Genomic DNA, 21687 nt, shown 5'->3' on the forward strand with positions numbered 1-21687 from the left:
ATTGTTCAAACATTTTGTAACTTCAAGGGAAAGTATCTAGTAACCTGGCAGAATTTCCAGACACACAGTTACAATGCATATCAGAAGTTAATGATATTCTGATGGATGTAGGATAAGTGTAATTTAAAAAAAAAATAAAGATTTACCGTTCAAATTTTGAAGATAGGTAGTATATATATGTAAACTCATATATGTTTCCATACATACATGTGTGGGTATAAAACAGAAAATAAGTTTAGCAATCAAACATATAGAAAAGCAAAATACCTAATTAAAACAAGTCTAGGAGATTTATTTTCTAAACTATGAAGTTCTATGTAGCCTAGTTTTTAAAAAATCTCGATATTTTATAGAAGTAAAGAGGAGGAAAAATAGTATTGGTATTCTCAGTAAAATGCAAGGAAGAAATCTGGAAAACTCTGGCCTCTAGAGGGTTGTTTCTTTAATCCTTACTATTTTAAATATATGTTCTTATTAAAGTGTAAATTCAAGAGGATTTCACATCATGTTCTGAAAAGATGCACTTACACCTCTCTTTGTAAACTCCTCCATATAGGAGTACTTTCCTGCTCTTCCTTTTCTTAGTGTTGTCTATTATTCCTTTTGACAAATCTTTCGTTTTAACCATTTTCCCCCACTCCTCTTTCACTCTAAATAGACTTATCTAATTATTGATTTTTTTTTAAAATCAGTACATGGGTATGGCCGACTGTATCAGTATTGCTCACAAATAAATGAATACCACTTTCCCGGGTATTCAAATCTAATAATTTTATTGCAAATATGGCTTCTGCATCTAGTAATACAGGAAGAACCACTTCTGAGCTCTGAGGAATCTTTACCTGATTCATCTAAAGTTCAAGACAAGTTTTCATTTTATTATATTGTCTCCTGTGTTTCCCAGTGACAATTCACTTCACTATATTCCTGAACGTGTCAGTTTATCCACATGCTTTAATTTTTGTATATACTTTAGAGTCCAATATCAGTAACAGACACTCAAAAGATAACCCGAATTTATCCACCTTTCCCTCAACATTACAGACTAATCTTTAAGCCTGCAGTCAGATATCTCAAGTAGAGCATCATATATTTCAAACAGATTGTGCTTTCTTTTTGCATTGTCCCATTTCTCTTGTACTCATTGCTATTGCATCATTCCCTTTCTCTGCACATCGTTTTAGCCAGCCAATACTATACAATCACCCAACAATATCGTGATGACCTGGTGGAAGTTTTTAATTTTGAAAAAACTTCATGACCCTCTCTTACTCCCTACCAAGATGTTGAGGCTTTTAGTCTCCAAACATTGGCAACCCCCACGACTCCCTCTCATTTTCAATATCACCTAGACTAGTGAGAACTTCATTACTTCTCACATAGGCAATTGCCACTGTGAGATAATGAACAGACCCATGAAATTGTAATCAGAGAGCCACATAAAAGCTTGATGGCCTTAGACTGGTTATTTCTCTATTCGAAATGGAAAAGGCAATTATATACTCTAAAGTTATCCTATAACTATCTTATAAAATTATTCAAAATTGTGTATGGTAAATGAGATAATTTAAGTAAATGTGCATAATTCAGTTCTTTGAAGTCATTAAATGTTTGTTGGGTCTGTTTCTATCTGCAACAGAACTGGCTCCCCTAAAGATTAATTCACTATCATGTCATTTACCAGATCAAGATCCTTTAATATTTACCCTGTGACTTCAAGTTCTTTAAAATCTTCTCCCTGATCTTGTTTTAATCCTCCATAAACTCTGTGTGTGTAAATAAACACTGGGGCTATATTGAGAATACATCAAGAATAAGAGAAGTGTGTCCCTCGCAACACAGAATTTGCAGACTCCTGGGGGAGACAACTTAGCGCAAAAACGGTCTCAGCACCAGAGGTCGCTTTATTGAGAAATGAAAGAAGAAACTGAAAGACCTCCCTGGCTGGTGTATAGTAAACGAGAGAGTGACACCAGGTTAAGGTTTATAGGCCAAGGTTAAAAGTGTAATGTAGACATTTTATTGGTTTTGTTTCTTTTGTTATTGTTGTTTCCCTAGTACTCTACAGAAATCACTGCAGGATCTTAATCATTGTAGGAGGAATGCAATGATTAAATTTACATCTCAAGGAGATCACTGTCTTGCTAATGGCTGGTAGTTTACTCCAGGACCACAAAAGAAGCCCATGAGCACGTTCCTGGGAGGGTGATCTGAAAAAGCGAGGCAGCCTGGACTGGGGGAAATACCCTGGAAGTAGGGTTGGGAGGTGTAACAACAGGACTTAGTGACACCTAGTGGGACGCTGGAGAGAAAGGAAAGGAGTCTCTTTACCTGTTTCTGGCTAGGGTGAGTAAGTAGATGGTGATAGCCCTTATGGGGATTAGAAGGGAGCTGGCTGGGAAGAGATTATTAAAGTAGAAAGAAAATATTGGCAGGTTTGGGATGGAGGAAAAAAAATGAAGTGAATGGAATTTATTCGAGCTTTTTGTGCTCCGTTTTAATGGATCAAAACCTTTGATCAAATTCCTAGAGAACTGTGAAATGTCTTACTACATAGCGACTATAGAGTCTTACAAATTGTAGATCATTAATAAAGTGGAATTAAATTTGTGAATGTAACATCAATATCTCTGAGTCATCTGTCATAGTTCTAAAAGTAACACGGATCCTAGAGCTTAATACACGCAACATAACTGCCTTGGGAAGTCTTTGCACATGATTACTGAAGACTAAATAAGCAGGAGGGACTGGAGTGGAAAGATAGGACATCAGGCAGATAACTGCTACACTACTAAGGGCCTCAACCGTGGGCAAGTTCCTTTGGTTGTCTGACACATAGGCTTTTCATTTACTACAGAAGATAAGAGAGCATCTCATCAGCTTGCCATTAGGAGAAATTTGTTTAGAAGTGCTTGGTACAGGAACACCTGGGTGGGGCAGTTGGTTAAGCATTGGCCTTTGATTTCAGCTCATGTCAGCATCTCAGGGTTGTGAGATCTAGCCTGCATGGGGCTCTGTGCTGGGCTGTGGAATCTGCTTAAAATCCTCTCCTTCAGGGCACCTGGGTGGCTCAGTGGGTTAAAGCCTCTGCCTTCGGCTCAGGTCATGATCTCAGGGTCCTGGAATCGAGCCCCACATCGGGCTCTCTGCTCAGCCGGGAGCCTGCTTCCCCCTCTCTCTCTCTCTGCCTGCCTCTCCGCCTACTTGTGATCTCTGCTTGTCAAATAAATAAATAAAATCTTAAAAAATAAAAAATCCTCTCCTTCTTCCTCTGCCCTCATCCTGCTCTCTCTTAAAAAAATAAAAAGTGCTTGGTGCAGTGCTTGCCATATATAGATGTTCAATATTTTTTTTTCTTTTTAATTCCTTATCACTAGTAGTTGATCTTTTGTTTTCTGAATAAGTTCACAGAGCTAGTCAAATACCTATAATCTTTTAATGGTTTTTATTAGGATTTATATTTAGCATTGGGTTGCCAGCTCTAGCACAAAATAAAAGGGAAAGGGAAAAATCGTCTTTGCTTTTATTAACAAAAATAAATAGATAGTACTTTGAATTGTGCTATCTTCCTTTTGAATTATATTGCTCAGAATGGTTTCAATAAAATCTGGGGGCACATCAATTAAATTGCATAGCATGTTATAAAAACTAGAAAGAATTAAACATGCCCCTGCCTTTTTGAAACTTGATGATTGATCAGTTTGCCCATTGGGCTCCTTTCATTTCCAACTCTTCTCTGGTCTATTGTTAATTGATCACTCTAAAACAAAAATGTGATCAGTTAACTCCACTCAGAGTTTTCAGCTGCCTGTAGAATACGATTCAAACTCTTTAGTATGGCACTAGAGGTCTTTCAAAATCTGACCCTAACCTATTCATTTGGTCCAATTTCTTTCCCTTATAACTCTACACCCCATATTCCAATAAGAATATTTCCTTTCTTTTTTTTTTTTTTTTGCCATGCCTGGAGTTTGCTATAACGTGTCACATCTCTAAATCTTTGACTATATTATTATTCCAGCTTCAAATATTTAATTCACCCTGTATCTTGTAGTCCTACTCCATTTTCAAGAACCTATTTAAAGCACATCTAATATGTAAAGTTATTCCCTACTTATTTCTCACCAGAATTAATTTTATTTATATGAATCATTGTTTGCTTTGTAAAATCGTTTTTTAAGATTTTATTTATTTAGGGGCGCCTGGGTGGCTCAGTGGGTTAATAAATAAAATCTTTTTAAAAAATTATTTATTTATTTGACAGACAGAGATCACAAGCAGGCAGAGAGGCAGGCAGAGAGAGAAGGAAGAAGCAGGCTCCCTGCTGAGCAGAGAACCCAATGCGGGGCTCTATCCCAGGACCCCGAGATCATGACCTGAGCCGAAGGCAGAGGCTTAACCCACTGAGCCACCCAGGCGCCCCTGTATCATTGTTTTTAACTAATGGAATTACAGCTAGATGGATGGAAGACTGACATTTTCAAAGTCTAAACATCTTGAAAGCAGAGTGTCAAATACATGAGTGCTAAAATAATATTTGTTGAATTAATGTACTCATGTTTTAATTAATGGTTATGAAATCCGCTCCTGAGAAGCAATCACAATACAACTCCATAAGTCAAAAAAAAATTATCAGATAGATTTGCTTAAGATTCAAACTATTGTCTATTGTTTTCCAACAGTGTGGAATAATGCTTATGTATAACACAAAGTCATTCTGCATGTATTAAAATTTTCTAAAGTTTTCTTGCCAACATTCTCTTAAATACTTAAATAATGTCACTTTGTAGGGACAAAATATCATATGTCTCTATAAAGGAAATTATGTAATAAACACCGTAATTAATATTAGGAAGGAAATGACTAGGACAAAACTAAAATAAAATAATTTCATCCCTCAATATGAACTTTCAAGACTTCAGAGAAAATAAAAACCAGGGCAGACAAATCAATCTCCATGAAATATGTATTTTGTTTGGAAAATATATCCTGTATCAGAAGTGGGGGGCATTTGTTATCAGTCTGCAAATTCTGAAAATACTACTTGAAAGGAGCTTATGAAGCAGTAATATTTTCATGTTCCAGATTATTTTTTAGCTTCCCAAAGTAAATATTTATCACATTAAAACTCTTACAGGGGTGATAGACTTTTTTATTCTATATTTGGTCTAAAGCAAGACCCCAACTGTACATTTCTCTTATGATTTAATAGGAAACTGGATTAAATAATTTCTCCAGGTGGTAGACAATAATTGTTTTCATTGTTACTACTTGAGTCATCAGCAGTATAACTGGTTGTCAAGAATGTAAGGAAGCAAAAGCCCCAACATGCAAATTAAGTACAAGTCTACAATTCCTTGTCCATAATTTAGAAATCCAAAAATATTTCAGATCTGGAAATGGTGGTTACTCATATGGTGGTAAAAACTGACTTGAACTGGCATGAACTATTTCTTTTTGTCCGTTTTGTGTAAATATTCAGCCTTCTTTACTACAAAATGTAATGTGTTTGACTGTGAGTACTGCCATAGATTCCAGTGGGGAGATTACATGATATATGATTTATGCATTACATCACCTTTCCAAAATCTGAAAAATTCTTAATTCTGGGAAGCATCTTGTTCTAAGAATTTTAAGCATACATAATAAAACATCTGCTTTCAAAAATTTACTCAAGCTATGAGACTAGAAAGTATAGGAGAAGCAAATTTGAATATGTTAATATATTTGGCTATACAGTTATCAAATACAAATATATACATTTACTCTGTGATATGACATTCTTATTTCTTGTTTTTTTTTAATAATTATAAATATAAAATAACAGCTATATCTATTTTTGACAGATGTGTACCTTGGAGTAGAGTATTTTGGTATTTTCTAATCTCCTCTGGCTTTTCAAAGTTGAGGTCATTTATATAATATAAATGCTAATGTGAAATAATGAGATTGATGAACTTGCCTTGTACTTCATAGAGAATATTGGATCCACCTATTATGAATTCCCCTTTACTTTTACATTGCTGTTTATCCTTTTCATTTAATTCTCTTTTCTTTCTGTTGCAGAAAAAGAGTTGATCTTTACTTTAAAGCTAGCATCTCCATTACACTCCAATGAATATTTTGTATCTAGCCCAACCCTCCAGTATTTCCTTTTAATTGGATCCTCTGTGTCAGTATATTAAGAATTAGTCACCCTGAATAATTAAAGCATTTCCATTCATAATACCATCTTTCTTACCTACTATTTCCCCTTTCTTTCCCTTATTCCATTATTTGCTGGTTTTGAAATAACAGAGTAATTGCTGTCTGCAATTCCTGACCTTACTTCACGGTCTATCTTGAAATCCTTTTTCTTTTTTTTTATTACTCCATTATAACTTCTTTCATGGAAATCAAGAGTGATCTGTCAGTTAACAGATTCCATAGCTATTCCTTGAGCCTCATTTTCTTGGATTTCTCTAAAGAATCAAAATATTTGTTCTTGTCTATCTCTGGCTACCATGGTGATACGGCTTTCCTACTTCCTCCCTCCCTTACTGACCACCTCTTTTCTGTTTTCATTGGCATTTCTTCCTTTTGTCCCTTCTCCTCTGGACACATTGGACTGTTCATTATCCCCTAAATTATTATATACACTTTCCATATCCCATGTATGTGTTTATGTACTTGTATGTTTCTTCTACCTCTGAAAGTAAAAAACTTCTTTACCCTTAAATTTTAGCTCAAATTTCATCTCTTGTATGAAGTCTTCATTAAATAATTATCAGTATTCAACTGCTCCTTTTGAAACTCTCAGACCCTTTTGTATATACCTAATCAATAGCACATTATTTTCTACATCTTACTATATTTTTGGTGTATGTTTTACTTCCATTACTAGACTATCAGTTCTGTGAAAATGGGTTTTGTGAGTTTCAAAAGGGTTCACTTGAGAATTTCATTTGAATGTAAGCTCATTGTGAATGGGAATGTACGTTTTGCTTACTATTCAATCCTTAACACTTGGGGAGTGTTTGGTATATAACAGAAAGCCAAAGAATATTTTTTGAATAAATATACAACATAGCACCTAAGATATATGATGATACATAATGATACTATACAAAGTGTTATTGAATTACATTAAAAATTCAAAACATTTGGTTTCAAGTGAATGTTCCTTCTTTCAAAGTGAGTGAGCTCTGGAAGTTATATATTTATGCCCATGGTGCCAGGTCACATATATGGGACTTTACACCAAACTAGTTTGTTGAATTATAAATTATAACTATCTCAGTATCTGAGATACTGTTTTTAACAAAAGCAGTATTACCCAACTTTACTTAATGTATTGTTTTAATTTGGCTCTCAATTATATGTGGCTGGAGATGAAATCTAAAAACTCGAGGTTTTAGTCACATAACTCATCTACAAGGTCTCTGGATTTTGGGTTGTCACAAAGTATTCAGAAATGTTTTTGGTCAGGTTGAACAATTATTGAACTTTCTCCCTTCCCAACTTCTAAATTCTTTAGGATTTAGTCCTGGACCCTTTCCTTACAATAATCCCAGAATCCAATCTCCTGGATTCTTTTTTTGCAATGATCTTTCTCATTGATTTACATACTTTAAGGATCATCCTATGTAAATGGTTTCCAAATTTACACCTCCTAACTTTTACTTTGACCGCCAAACTATAATTTCTAGTCGCTTCTTCTGATATTCATGTAAACTCTTTTTACTTCCCAAGTATTTTCCCAGTGGTGACCTCACCCTATCTTTGCCACTTTAGTAAACGGAACTCAGTCATCCAAGTTATGATGCTAAGATTCATTATGACACCATGCCCTATACTATGTCACTGTTTTCTAAACTTTCTCTGAAAGATTTGGTTAACTGAAGTTTGCTTTTGTTTTTGTTTTTGTTTTTTAAAGATTTTATTTATTTATTTGACAGACAGAGATCACAAGTAGGCAGAGAGGCAGGCAGAGAGAGAGGAGGAAGCAGGCTCCCCGCTGAGCAGAGAGCCCTACGCGGGACTCGATCCTAGGACTCTGGGATCATGACCTGAGCCGAAAGCAGAGGCTTTAACCCACTGAGCCACCCAGGTTCCCTTTGTTTTTGTTTTTACCTATCATCTTTGAATGGTGAAGTTTCTTTAGCAAGTCAATTCCAGCATGCAAATAAGCATTGTTCATTTAGAGAAAATGCTTAAAGTTTCAAATATTTATGTGCCAATTGAATATATGTGGTATAAATTACACAGAAACATACTTAAATAATTCAAGTTCTACTCCATTTATTTGAGTATCAAATTATTTTTTTCTTTAGAAACTTTTATCCCAAAATCAATTTTAAATGAATGCTGAGCAATTAATTATAATCATAAAAGTGTGTCATATACTAAAAGGAGTTTCTAATCTTTCATTTAGTTCCATTCCTGCTACTTCTTTATTACTCTGGGCCTCATTTTGCCTTGCCTTGGACTACTTTCCCAGCTTCCTAAGCATATCCCTGTCTCCCCAGTCATTGACATAACAATAATCTCTTTAAATGAGACTTCGAACTGTTACCTCCTGAACCTCCAATGGCTCCCGGTCCATTGTCCCATCACTGAGCTTCTCAGAGTCTCAGTCTTACATGCCCCATTCTGAGTCTCACACCTTCCTACTCACATGCATCCAACATGTTGCTTCACTTCATCTGTGTTTCTGAGAGTGCCTTGTCATCCTCCCTCCCCAAAGGTCATTGGGCCAGGTGAGATACACATTTTCTGAAGGAACAATCAGCTCAAATGTCTCCTTCTCCAAGAATTTTCTTTGTTCCCCCAAATCCTAGCTGGATTTTCCTTCTCATGACTCCATGAATACTCAGGGTATATCTCTCACTGCACCAGCCTCATGGTTTATATGTCAAGTTCTCTTACTACGATATGACCTCCTTGAGAACCCAGCCTGTGCATTAACTCATCTTCTATTCCTGGCACAGCTGTTCATTAAAAGGAAAAATAAGTGATTAAATAAATGAGTGAATGAAAATCTCTTCCAGAGCTATGAGACACACAGTTAGTGTAGATCTTGTCCCCAGACAAGAAATATATGCATCCTTGGACTTGGTGACAAATAACACAGTAGTGTCAATGCCTATATTTGGTATGAAACATTTTTTTTAACCTTTTGGAGCTTCTATTCAATATATTTATTCAATATATATAATATATAAACATATTAAGTATCTATTCTATATATATGAAAGAATCAAGCATTAAGTGCTTACATCTTTAGATTCATAAGGCAACGAAGTGTGATGACAAATCTGAAATACCTTTTTGGAGACACGAAGTTCTCTCTATTATGTGTTATAGGAATGGTATGAAAAAATGCAAAGAGCTCCAGTCCAGCAGATTATAAACGTAGAATTAGTACCACCTCTGCCTCTAATTGAAGACTTTATTAAAAAGTCATTGAATCTGTCTGTTTTCTTACAAAACGGGAATTATATTTCAGGAATCTTTCTACTCTAGTGTTTTGAATATAGCTTTCAAAAGAACAGAGAACCTGCAATAGTAGAACATGAGTTTCAAGTGAAGTAATGGAAAATATTTGGAAGAAGCTTAAACCCTATTAACATTATTTTCTCAAAGTTCTTAATTAACAGATGAACTGATAACCATTCTAGACTGTCATAGGTTACGGGCATACTCTAATTTTCATAAAAGTGTTCATAATATTACTACAGAGTTTTACTTGTAAAAGTGAAAAAAAATACTGTCCTTCTAAAAAACCATTAAAGGAAAAACCTCTGGCTGTATCCAAGTGTTTGAAAGATACAGTAATTCTAAGGCTGGGAAGGGTGTCCCTGCCCCCAAGGCAAAATGAGTTTTTAAAAGTTTGGGAAATACTGCCCCAACATTCCCAAATTGGAGTGTTTTAGCAAAAGTCATTGCTGTGCTTACTAAAAGCAAGAGAATCTCAAAATCACATTGAGTCTATAGTAAATCATGCAACACTTGTTAGGGAGGCTTTACGATGAGAACAAATGTGAGGGTGATAAAATCTCTCTATTTTCATGATACCAGCTGCTGGATTCTAGAAGCAGATGTTTGCATACGAGAAAAAGAGATGTCATTGAAACTTTTAAAGTTAGGTGAACTATGGGACATTTGCAAAGTCTGGTAATCAAAAATAAACTGAAGCTGCTCACAGTTTGGGGAATATTTTATCCAGTAAAATGTAAAGCCAGATGAATTCTGCAAGTTCTAAAACATAGCATAAGAGAGTGAAAAAGTTGGTACTAAGGTGCTCTCAAATAAATGCAGTCCAATAAAAACTTATTGGGCTTGAAAAGAATAATTCTTGGCAAATAATACAATTTCTTAAATGCCATATATTTGAATCATAAAGCAGCAGTGTCTTAAAAATTTGTAAATGTTTTCTTCCTGGCATTAAATATTCAACAGTTCCTTCTCGCCCCCTGTATATGGCAGTAATTTTCCATTTCCTTCCTAAGACAAATTGACCATTAATAAGTTTACAGCAGTATTTCTTTTAAAAATTATTTTCAGAGATTGCGAGATGGCTGCTGAGAGGATGGATGTCGCCATCACGTCCATGTCCATACTTTTGTAGAAGCAATTTGCTATTGCCTGTTATGGGAAGGTCTGGGGAAAGACACTGATGGATTGGAAGGGTCAGAGCTGCAGTAACCGTAGTGCAGCATAGAAAACAGCATGGAAGCTTGAGAATGAATATAAAAGTACCATCGTGTTACTTTCCTACTCCTGGTCAGTTCTAGGGGAAACTGCAAAGTAGGTCAAGCTTGTGTTCAGTGTCCTAATCCTGCCTCAATAAGCCCTTCCCAAATCCTGTATGCATGGTTCCACCCCATTTTGGTGGACAAGAGCTTCACTGTTTATTCCCCCATTTCCCTACTACTTTTTTAAGTCATTCCTTCACAGCAAAGTATAGGTTGTGGAAAGTTTAAACTGTTTCCTTTCCAGGCATAATTAGAAATGTGGTGAAATTGCAGTCATTATGTAGTAAATTAGGGAGGGAGATGTGAAAGAGTGGGGCTCAGAGCCTCACCAAACTGAAATCACATAACAAATACTGCAGTCCTTTAAACTAGCCTAATCCTGTTTGAATATGGGGTGCACAAGCAAAATTCAAGCACTGATTTGAAAAAAAAAAAAAAAAAGAACAACAACAACAACAACAACAAAAATCCATTAGCTTTAGTTTTTGTAGTTTTGCAGAATGTCCTCTGGGAAGAGGGAAGGCGACCCTTAAGAATGTAATTTAGTTTTAAAACTGAAGTCACTGGAGCAAACCTGGCTTATTTGGTATTTCTATTATTCTCAACTTTCCATTGATTTTATTTTTATTAGATTTTAATCAGGGATTCCATTGTGAAACGTTTTGAACCCAGAATGTAATTTAAGAAGTCAGATTTTCTAGTGCAAGAGATAGGACTGCAGAGGCACAGAACTGAATAGGAAAAAGGAAAGAAAGAAAGAAAGAAAGAAAGAAAGAAAGAAAGAAATTATAAGGCGATTAAATAAAAGGAGAAATGAGAAAGAATTTGAAGGAAGCCACTCCTGAGGATCAGAAAGTCCTGGAATCCAGTCACAGAGGAAGGGACCAACAGCTGGCTACCTAATAGGGGCTTCAGACTCCCGGGTGGTGATGCTTCCACTGCCATGGCAGCTGTCAGCACTTCCAAGTGCGATGCTCTTCCACTCGTGTCTGGCTTCAATTCAAGAACTTGGTTTCAGTCAACTATAAAGATAGCAAAAGACTGATGATCCTTGAAAAAATTGAGAACAGTCCTACGCCAGCAATAGGGAGTTCAGAGAAATAATCAGACAGCATTTTGAACACTGCCCATGTATTATTTGGGGAATGGTACAGACTACGGTACAGACTACTGAATTTTAGGGAAGGCTTACTAAATCTTTTTAAAGAAGAAAAAGTTATTGCTAACAAGAAAAATACTTTACCAGACTTCTGTAGTGGACAGAAATTCAGAGATACAGGCACTTCTTTAAAGAAGTCAGAGTGGATTGTTTTACCTACCTACCTATCTACCTACCTATAATTAATATTTGGCAAAGGGAGCACGATGAAAATCTAATTGACAAATAGAAAAGAAGGGCACAAAAATGCAATCAAATAGAAAGAAACTAAGAACATTCTTTAAGAATCTTTTAAATTCCACTAAGAGAAACTAAAATAACCTCTTTCTATTAGAGGATTTATTAATATAAAATCCTTAAATCTATCCCCAGCTGTAATGCCCTATATCACTCCTTCAATTAACTACTGAACCCTTTCAAATATTTTTGCTAAAATAATGAGTAACATATACTAATGTTGTATATTTGGGATGATTAAGCTGATAGAAGCAAAAAACACAGTAATCAGGAACAGAACTAATGGGAAAAATCTGTGCAAAAGAGAAGAAAAAAGTAATATTTAAACTAATAATATGAAATCTCAAAGGCCTAAGTCTTTTGCAAAGGAAAACCATTATTAGCACAGAAATTTCCATTGAAAATGTGAAGATTGTTCTTGCAATAGATTCTAATTTCTAAGTTAAAGAAATATTTTGATTTAGAAATAGAACATTATCTTTCTTAATAGAAAAAAATTTAAACAAAGAAAGAAGCCAACTAAATTAATATAAAAATGCAAACTATAATATGCTACTGATTTTTTTTAATTGAAATGTGTTAAGGCACTACTACAAATTTTTAGAAGAGAAAAAGACTCACAAGCAGGTTTCTTTTTGTTTAGTTTTTGGTTTCTTTCTGCTAAGAGGAAATTTACTTTTGTTTCTCAGGAGATTTTAAAGGTATTAAAAATGGGTTTAATATTTGAAATCTGACATGAGATAATTGCTTAAATACGGCTGTCATCATCCTTCATCTGTAAAGAAAATTATTTTTTATAAGTGTGCATTGAATTAATTTGGCATTGCTTCTCATGATGCTTTTCAAATAAATTAACAGTGTATATTGACCAAGACAATGTCTGATTGCTTCTTCAAACGTTTTAAAATTATTTCTGAGTAAGCTGTTCATTATGTGAATAGTATAAAGCACTGGGTAAGGGGGGAACTCTGAAGGCATGCCATTTTATTTCTAATGCTGACTTCACTACTTACAGCTATAGAATATTGAGAAAATTTCTTAATATCTACTAAATGTGAGAGTAACATTACTTACCTATTTATAAATGCAATGAAAAATAAATAGGATAATAAGTTTTAAGTGCTGAATAATTCATTCAATGCATATGAGCTATTTTGATGTTCTCCCCTAAGGTTTGCATACATGAACTCGGGTTTTAACTTACTCTTCAATATTTATTTGGTATCTAGTCATAGAAGTGGATCAGATTGTCTATTTGAACAAATTTTACCATTTGGAGACAAAGTTGTGTAGAAAAGACACAAGCTTTGGCTATATCTAGAGCGAGGATAATATTCCAACCTGCTGAGCAGATTAATAAATTTCTCATAAGCTCAGTTTTCTTAAATGCAAGATAAAAATGGTAAGTATTTTAGAGTTTGGAGGTTAAATAAGCTAACATTGGAATGCAGCTAGCACTGTTTATAGTAAATAGTAAAACTCAGTAAATGCTAATGTCCTCCTCCAATCTAGATAGGTAAGTGAATATTGATATAGACATAGATAAGAAAGAAGGAAAAGAGGAAAAAAGAGGAGGAAGAAAGAAAGAGAGGAAGGAAAGAAGGAAGGAAGAAAGGAAGAAAGGAAAAGAAAAAAGTTGATACAGATGATGGACATGGAGATAGATAAGATGACAGAGGGAGATAAATGAGAGAGAAGAGGGATGAGAGAGGGGGCGAGGGAGGGAAACAAGAGACAGAGAGAGAAAGAGGTGAAGGAAAGAGAGATCTCTCATCTCTACTAGTTACATACAGTTTCTTGAAGGCACACTCCAAGTCAAAGGTATTTTTGATGTTCCTAAAGAATCTCACTCTCCTCATGTATTACAAGGATTTATAGATATTTATTAAATAAATGAATTAATAAACAGTCAACAAATCAATGAAATACTACTTTAGTTAATCCTCCAAAATCATGTTTTAAAGTAGAGGTTAATATCTCTCTTGTTATTCATTATTACAGATTATCTAAGTGTGGCTTTCAGATTCCTAATATCTTTCCCATATTTATTAATAAGGATGTGTGGAATCTACTCGTTTTAGGGGAGACATTTGCATTAGCATTCTCACTCTTACACTAGCAATTGTTTCATGTGTAACATTAACTAAAATATACGCCAAATGTACGTTCTTCTAAGAACAACAGCCACCTTCCTAAGGTATTATTTTCTGATACCGAAATTGAAAAAAACAGACTTTCAGTATAAAGTACATCTTCAGACATGAATAAAACCCCTTCCTTTTTCTATAAGGATCCTTACCCCTTCCCATCAAATACATCACTCACGTGGTTAAAAAAATTTAAAGAGTTAATGTGAATAGCATATAAACTTCTTTTGGTTAACAAAGTTTCTCACAAAAATATAATAAATGCAAAACTCTTTACTTACTCTATGCGGCTTTACAAAAAGTAGCCAATGCATTATCCGTCAGTCACTTTATTACACACATAGATGAATCTATGTTAGGTTCTGTATTCACATATTAAGATCCAACAACCCATTATTTAAACTTTGTCTAAAAAATTAACATATTAAACATGACATAATCAAAACCCATCACAATCACTTAAGTCACTTCAAGTAAATATTCAAATTTGTAGGAATTATAAATATTCCATAAGCATTCAAATACCTTTTATTGAAAATAATTTAAAACATAATGTTGCATTATTAGACAAAAAGTTGCTATGGTATATTTGGCAGTTAAAACTTATCAAAAGAAAGCCTTTTGGGAGGCCAACTTTAAAAAAAAAAACAGCATAATTGTAGTACAGAATTTTAAATATATATTATACTCAACATATGCATTTATGTCTGCATTGAATTTATATATGTGTGAATGTGTGTATTAAAATTTCAATATGATCTGAGAAATTAATAGACATGATATGTGTTGAAGTATGAATGATATGACAGACTGCACTACAGGCAAAATGTATTTTCCCAGAATTGTCAACCAATAAATATCTTAGAAGAATAAATGACTACGTCAACACAGTTTAAAAGTAGTTTCTCATTAAAAAACTGAAATAATAAACATTAGAATATTTAAATACTATTAGTATTTTGAGAACTAGTATTAACAAATATAAATGCATTTGTAATTCTGAAATTGATTTATCCAGTTGTTCTTTTCCTTTTTTATAATGATAAGACATAATAACCTATTCACAATCACAGGGTCTAAGTCTTACATGTAAGAGTTGCTCACTTTTCTTTGGGTGAATCATTAGTAAATATTTCTTTGTGTTTGAAACGATAAAAACATCAAAACTAATAAAACAAAAAAATTAAAGATAGACTTTTAGAAAAAAAGTATGTATTTATTAAGAAGTGTTTCTTTATTATATCTCTATCAGGGCCAACAAGTACGTGTTTCTTTGACATCCCTGCAGATTTAGATGTAAATCCAAAAAAGGAGCCAAAACTTTGGCTTCACTGTAATTTGACTCTTGAATAACGACTTTGAGGCTAAAATTCAAGCTAAAAATAAACAAACCTTGTTAAGAGCTATAAAATTCCAATCAGGTTTTCATTTTACCTAAACGTGGTGAATTTACTAAATTTAATCTTGTAAACTAGTACATTAAGATGTGCATACCTAACTAATATATGCCCTATTTTCCTTGTTGATAAACACAAAATGGGAAAGGTTAGGAAATGTCCATAAAGATAAGAACAATCTAGTGACTTTGGTCAAGTTCTCATTTTAAGAAGATTACAGACTAATATCCATGGCCTTCCTTTTTCTGTCGTTACTGAGGAATTGAATAGCTGCTTTCTGTCTGGGACAAGCTCTGGATTTGCTGTTTCTTTTGATTTATTATCAATGGTCCATTCCACCGTGATAAACGTCAACTCCAGTACTAATAGGTTTATAATGATTGCTTAAGCTTTACACTTTGTAAGCATTGGAAGGCTTCACTCACCTTGTTCAAGTGGTTGGCTTTTAGTTGAAGTAGTTTTCATCTTGAGTGCCTCCCTAACAGACATGTCACAGCAGGAGCCTTTGTTAGTGTCTTGGTCACTGTCAGCCTGATCACTGTCCCCGTGCCCACTGTCTCTCAGGCTGGCTCTTTCTGGGTCCTTAAACGTGGAGCTACTGAAATACATATAAAGAAAAAGAAGAGAAAGTGTTGTCTCTAGGAGTCTGAATCTGAAATGTAGTCTCTTGCAAAGCAATTTTGACACGAATGCAAATGGGGAAGCCGAGAAAGTTATTTAATAGGCCTTACCTTTGAACAAACTGCTGCCTGCTGCCCATGTAATTGGGCTCTGCGGGAAAATTGTCTGTCTGCGAAAGAGAAGGAAAAAAATACGTATAGTTGTACACTGGACAAATCTCCTGCAGAGCAACAAGATTTCCTAGTGGAAAAATGATTAATAATTCAAAAATTCCCTTAATCTTCAGATTTGTACATTTTAATTAAATTGGAAATTGCTGACATGTAATTATGTACTCAGAACAATTAAATGATTCCGGTCCACAAATTACCTGTTAAAGTAAACAATGAGCCTGTCATAACTGGCATTCTCTGTTACCACGAGGATGGATAACACAGTCTGTGTTGTTTCATTACTTAGATATTAAGATCGAACATTTGTGGGAGGAGTGGAAAAATGACCTAATTTCTCCATATTAAAAGTGTGAATTATTTAATAATACTCATTTTTAAACATAATTACATCATCTGCTGGGATTCTATGCCCTCCTTGATGTAATATCACTTAAAGTCATCCACTCCTCAATTAAGAGATACAGGGCATTTACTTCAAATTTTGCCAATAACAATTACAAGCACGGCACATATGGCTGAACTCATCTCTATAATTCATTCTCATCTACATTCTTACTACGGCATTGAACTCAAAGCAGGCAGTGGCAATGGGTATTACTTCTGGTTATTGAAAACAAAGTAAAATGAAAATAAGAAATAAAATGTTACTTAAAATATTGAGAGTAAAGACACTGAGAAACCAGGCTTGTTTTTGTGGTTGTTTTACTGCTTCCAAACTGATGTGGAGGTCTGCCAAAAAGAACTGAATTCTCCTTGTATCACGGAACAGAGTCTTTTGGGAGAAAGATACTAGATCTTTCATAGATCTCCCTATACTGTACATTCATACACATCACTTCTTCTTGCAGCTGACTCAGCGACAAAGGTTCTCCTGTTTTCTGCATCACTTCATATCACACCATTGTGCTCTGAAGCAGCCACGGATTCATACAACATCATCCACCATGCAAGCATCAGTGACACGGGAGCATGCAATTCACGAAGAAGAGGGCCCAAGGTAAGGCTTAATGTAGTACAATATGTATTTTCCTTGTAAATAAAGCTCATTTAAACTAACAGGACCCTTTTTTCTTCCCATGTAATAATTTGATTTTGTGGCCTTCTTGAAATATTACTGGAAGGGAAAAAAAAAAAAAGATATGTTAAGAGTAATAGTTTAAAGTACTATCTAAGTTTCACTGTTAAAAGTTGGGGGACAGGAAGTACCCTCATAAATTTCTTAATCTATAATCTTTTTCTGTTGTTGTTCAACTGACCTTTATCAAAGTGCAAAGATGAAGGTAAATAAGGTCAATACATGTCTCACTTCTAATCCACTTTAACTAGTAGTTGGTAGCAGACATTTTTCATTAACATGTTTCACTAGTTTTTAGATTCTGTGAAGCACCTTCATTTTTCTTTTCATAATGACAAACTACCAATTCTTAAGGATAACGATCTTCTAGTAAATATAGTAGCGGCCGCGGGGGCGTGGGGGAACACCTGGGTGCCTCAGTCAGTTAAGCACCACTTGGTATCAGCTCAGGTCTCGATCTCAGGGTCATGAGTTCAAGCCACATGTTGGGCTCCACACTGGGCATGGAGCCTACTTTAAAAAAAAATAAATTAAATTGAATTAAACTAAATTAAATAATAGTGGCAAAAAAATACTGGGGCAAAATGTTTGCAAAAGATTTTTTCCAATTTTTAAAACTATAATTACGTAAAAACTCCACATTTTAACTTAATAAGATCTGCTGAATTGGTCAAAAACATGCACGTAACCGATTATTGTTGTCAGTTGAAGACTAAGCCGTGAATATCTTAGAATACTTCAGGAAAACAGAATCCTGGGTATGAAGGAGAGAGTAAAATGTAAAGTGAAAGTGGAAACTCTAGTTTTTATAAGTGCTATTGTAAGTAACCTTGTGACTTTAATGGCTTTAATTAGGTGGAGCATCACAGGCTATGGATCCCTATTCAGTTAGACATATGAAGACAGACTGGGAAACTTTCCTTCCTCTGTTCTAATAGGGACAGTATCTGAAAGTGTTTGCCTATTGCTAAAGTTCTAAACAGCTCTGATGAAATACAGGACTTAAACTGAGAAATACAATACATTTCCCCACTGAATGAAGAGCTGTTTTCAAATTATGTGTGTGTGTGCATGTGCACGTGTGTATGTGTGTTTGCATGAATGCATCAGAGTGCTTGATGAACACTGAGCAAGAGTATTGCCGTCAAATGTTATTTTGATGAAAATAGAAACACAAGAGGAAGTAGTTAAAAAAAGGATTTTAGATGAAAAGAAAGATGAGAAAAATAAAGCAGGGAGAAAGGCAAAAGAAAAATAGAAAGGAGAAAGAGAGAAAAAGGTATTTATATTGTGGAGCAATGAGGGTGAAGAGAGGTAAAAAGGAATTGAAAAAAAAAAGGAAGGTTGGTTTATTATTGTAGAATTTCACAAAGTACAACTTTTAAAAATTTGCACCTTAATCAGTAGCAGAATAGCAGAAGTTTACTAATAATGCCTGAATTTATCCAGTAAAATAGGTAGAAACGTGAGAGGTTCTGTGTGTTTATAATTATCATAATGAAATAGCCATTTGGCCTTTAACAAACATATAACTAACTCACTATAAAAACCACACTGGTTTTAATATAGAAAATAACATTTTCATTATCCAGGCTCCAAGGGTGTCAGAAAATTCATTTAAACTAATATGAATATAAAATAAATGTATTTGCATAGAAAAATGAAAATAGACCCAAAACAAAAGCCGTATGTACCACAGCATCATTTAATTTAGAAATAGAAGGGTTTTAAGATATTTTCCAATAATGTACTCTAAAAATTTATTTCTAGCTTGCACATATCTAAATCTTAACTTTTAAGTCTAGGAAGAAAGTAAAATTTGAGATCAGACACTTGTGGCATTTTAGGTTTCAGCAGAGTAATTAAATATGAATATTTGTAATTCTTGAAAACTATCCTCTTCCATACAAACTAATCATACAAACTAATGTTTTCCCTTCGAACTCAGTTTGAATGCAGTAACTTTTACTTTGAAAACATATAATTTGTTTATTATTTTTTTTCAAAGTACCTGGAGTTGGTAGGTCATTACAGAAAAGTTCCAAAATAAACACATTAAAAACTTAGGTGATGATATTTTTAATCTCTTTCAGTCAAGATAAAAGACAAAGGCTGTGGGATTTTTTAGTGACTATTCACTCATAACAAAACAGATGTAAAGTATCTTATCAAACTGAGTCCACCTTCCTAGTTTGACTTTTTGTTTTATTGTTATTTTGTTTGCTGAACAGGAAAACTTAGATGTTCCTTACTTTCCTTTGAACTGAAAACATGAAGAAATAAGCAAGTAATCACTTAAAGAGACACACAAAGTGGGTAAGTCTGCATGATATGAAGGGTTTCTTTGATTATTTGCCTTTGTGTATATCTCCAAAAGTACTCAGCAGATTACAGTCAATTTATAAGTGATATTCAAAATCAGAATTTTTTGTCAGCAGTAATCAATAATAAACTATTCCTAAAGTACCTCAGAATATACATTTATATATTCTACAATTTGCTCATCCTATTATAACTCTAGAAAACAAATCATGATCTAAAAATATAAACATCCATGAGGAAGACCAAAAGGAAGCAACTACTGAAACTGAACCATATTGGCTGAAATTGGGTAAATTCTTTATTTGTGGAAATAGATTAATTTGATATGACCACTTACAAGTGGCTAAGAGAGTTGAGTTGAAATGGATAGTAAAAGGAGACAAAATAGATTTTTGTATTATTAAAATAGTAAAAATAGAAATTTTAAAAATACATAAAGCTTTTGACAAAAGTCAACACCTATTAATGATAAAAATTCTCAGCAAAATCAGAGAAGGAAACTTCCTCAACTGTATAAAGAGCATCTGCCAAAAAAAAATAGTATAACTAACACCATACTTACTAGTGAAAGACTAAAAATTTTCACCCTTGCTTTCACCACTTTTATTCACCATTGTATGAAAAGACCCAGTAAGTTCAATAAGGCAAGAAAAAGAAATGAAGGGTAAATTAAAAAGGAAGGGGAAAATTTTCAGTTATTGTATTCACAAATAATATTGTTTAGGCAGAAAATAAAAAGGAATCAAAACGAATCACAAACAAATCTTCTTAGAACCAATAAATAAGCTACGGTTACCATATTCAAGGTCATCACACAAAAATCAGCATTTCTATATTCTAGCAATGAACTATAGAAAATCAAAATTTCAAAAGCAATACATTTATCATAGTTCTCTAAGATTCAAATGCTTAGCAAATAAATATTTTCAAATGATAAGTACAGAATCTATACCCTGAACATGACAAAAATTATGAAATGAATCAAAGAAGACCTAAATAAATGAAGAGACATACTGTGTCAATGGAGTGGAAGACTCAACATGGTAAAGATGTTAATGGTCCTCAAACAATCTATACACCTAACATAATAATATTTATATTTACAGTATGATTTTATGTAAATATAGATGAGATTTGAAAATTTATAACAAGAAGCAAAGTGACTATAAAAGGCAAAATAATTTTGAAGGAGAATAAAGTTGAAGGAATCACACTATTTTGAGACTTACTAAGAAGCCACACTAATCAAGACAGTGTAGTATTGTAGACAGAAAAGACACATAGATCAATAGAAGAGAAGAGACTGCCCATAAGTAGCCCACAGAAATAAGGCCAATTGATTTTTGACAAAGTTGCAAAGGCAATTCAATAGATAATTCAGTAGAAATGAACCTTAACCTACACCTCACATTTATATATAAACTTATGTGTGTGTGTATATATATATGTACGTGTGTGTGTGTGTGTATATATGTATATGTCAAAATGGATCATATGTCTAAGTGTAAATGTAAAACTATAAAACTGTAGAAAAAAACTTAGCAGAAAATCTTTGTGACCTGACATTTAGCAGAGTTCTTAGACATGATACCAAAAAAGCATAATCCATAGAAAAAAAAAAAGAGCCAAACTGACACAGCAATTTGGTATTTACTTTAAAGAAATGTAAACTAGGCTCACATGAAAGATTTGTACATAAATATTTACAGGAGCTCTCTTTGTCAAAACGAGAGTCAGCCCAGATATCTTCCAATAGATGAACAGATAAACAGACTATGGTACATGCATGTAATGGAAAACTATTTAGCAATAAAAAAACA

The 21687-nt window shown here is 33.9% G+C and overlaps 1 protein-coding gene across 1 annotated transcript in view; it reads right to left on the minus strand.

The window, feature by feature from the left end:
• PCDH17 (protocadherin 17) overlaps positions 1-21687 on the minus strand; it is a 94224-nt gene that overhangs the window by 43367 nt on the left and 29170 nt on the right. Inside the window, exons 2-3 of the mRNA XM_080798217.1 lie at positions 16408-16466; positions 16102-16274 (exon numbers count right to left, since the gene is read on the minus strand). Of these exons, the coding sequence (XP_080654343.1) occupies positions 16102-16274; positions 16408-16466 (232 nt within the window). The remainder of the gene's footprint in view (positions 1-16101; positions 16275-16407; positions 16467-21687) is intronic.

Source organism: Martes martes (genome assembly GCF_963455335.1).
Source record: "Martes martes genome assembly, chromosome: 3".
Taxonomy (NCBI): domain Eukaryota; kingdom Metazoa; phylum Chordata; class Mammalia; order Carnivora; family Mustelidae; genus Martes; species Martes martes.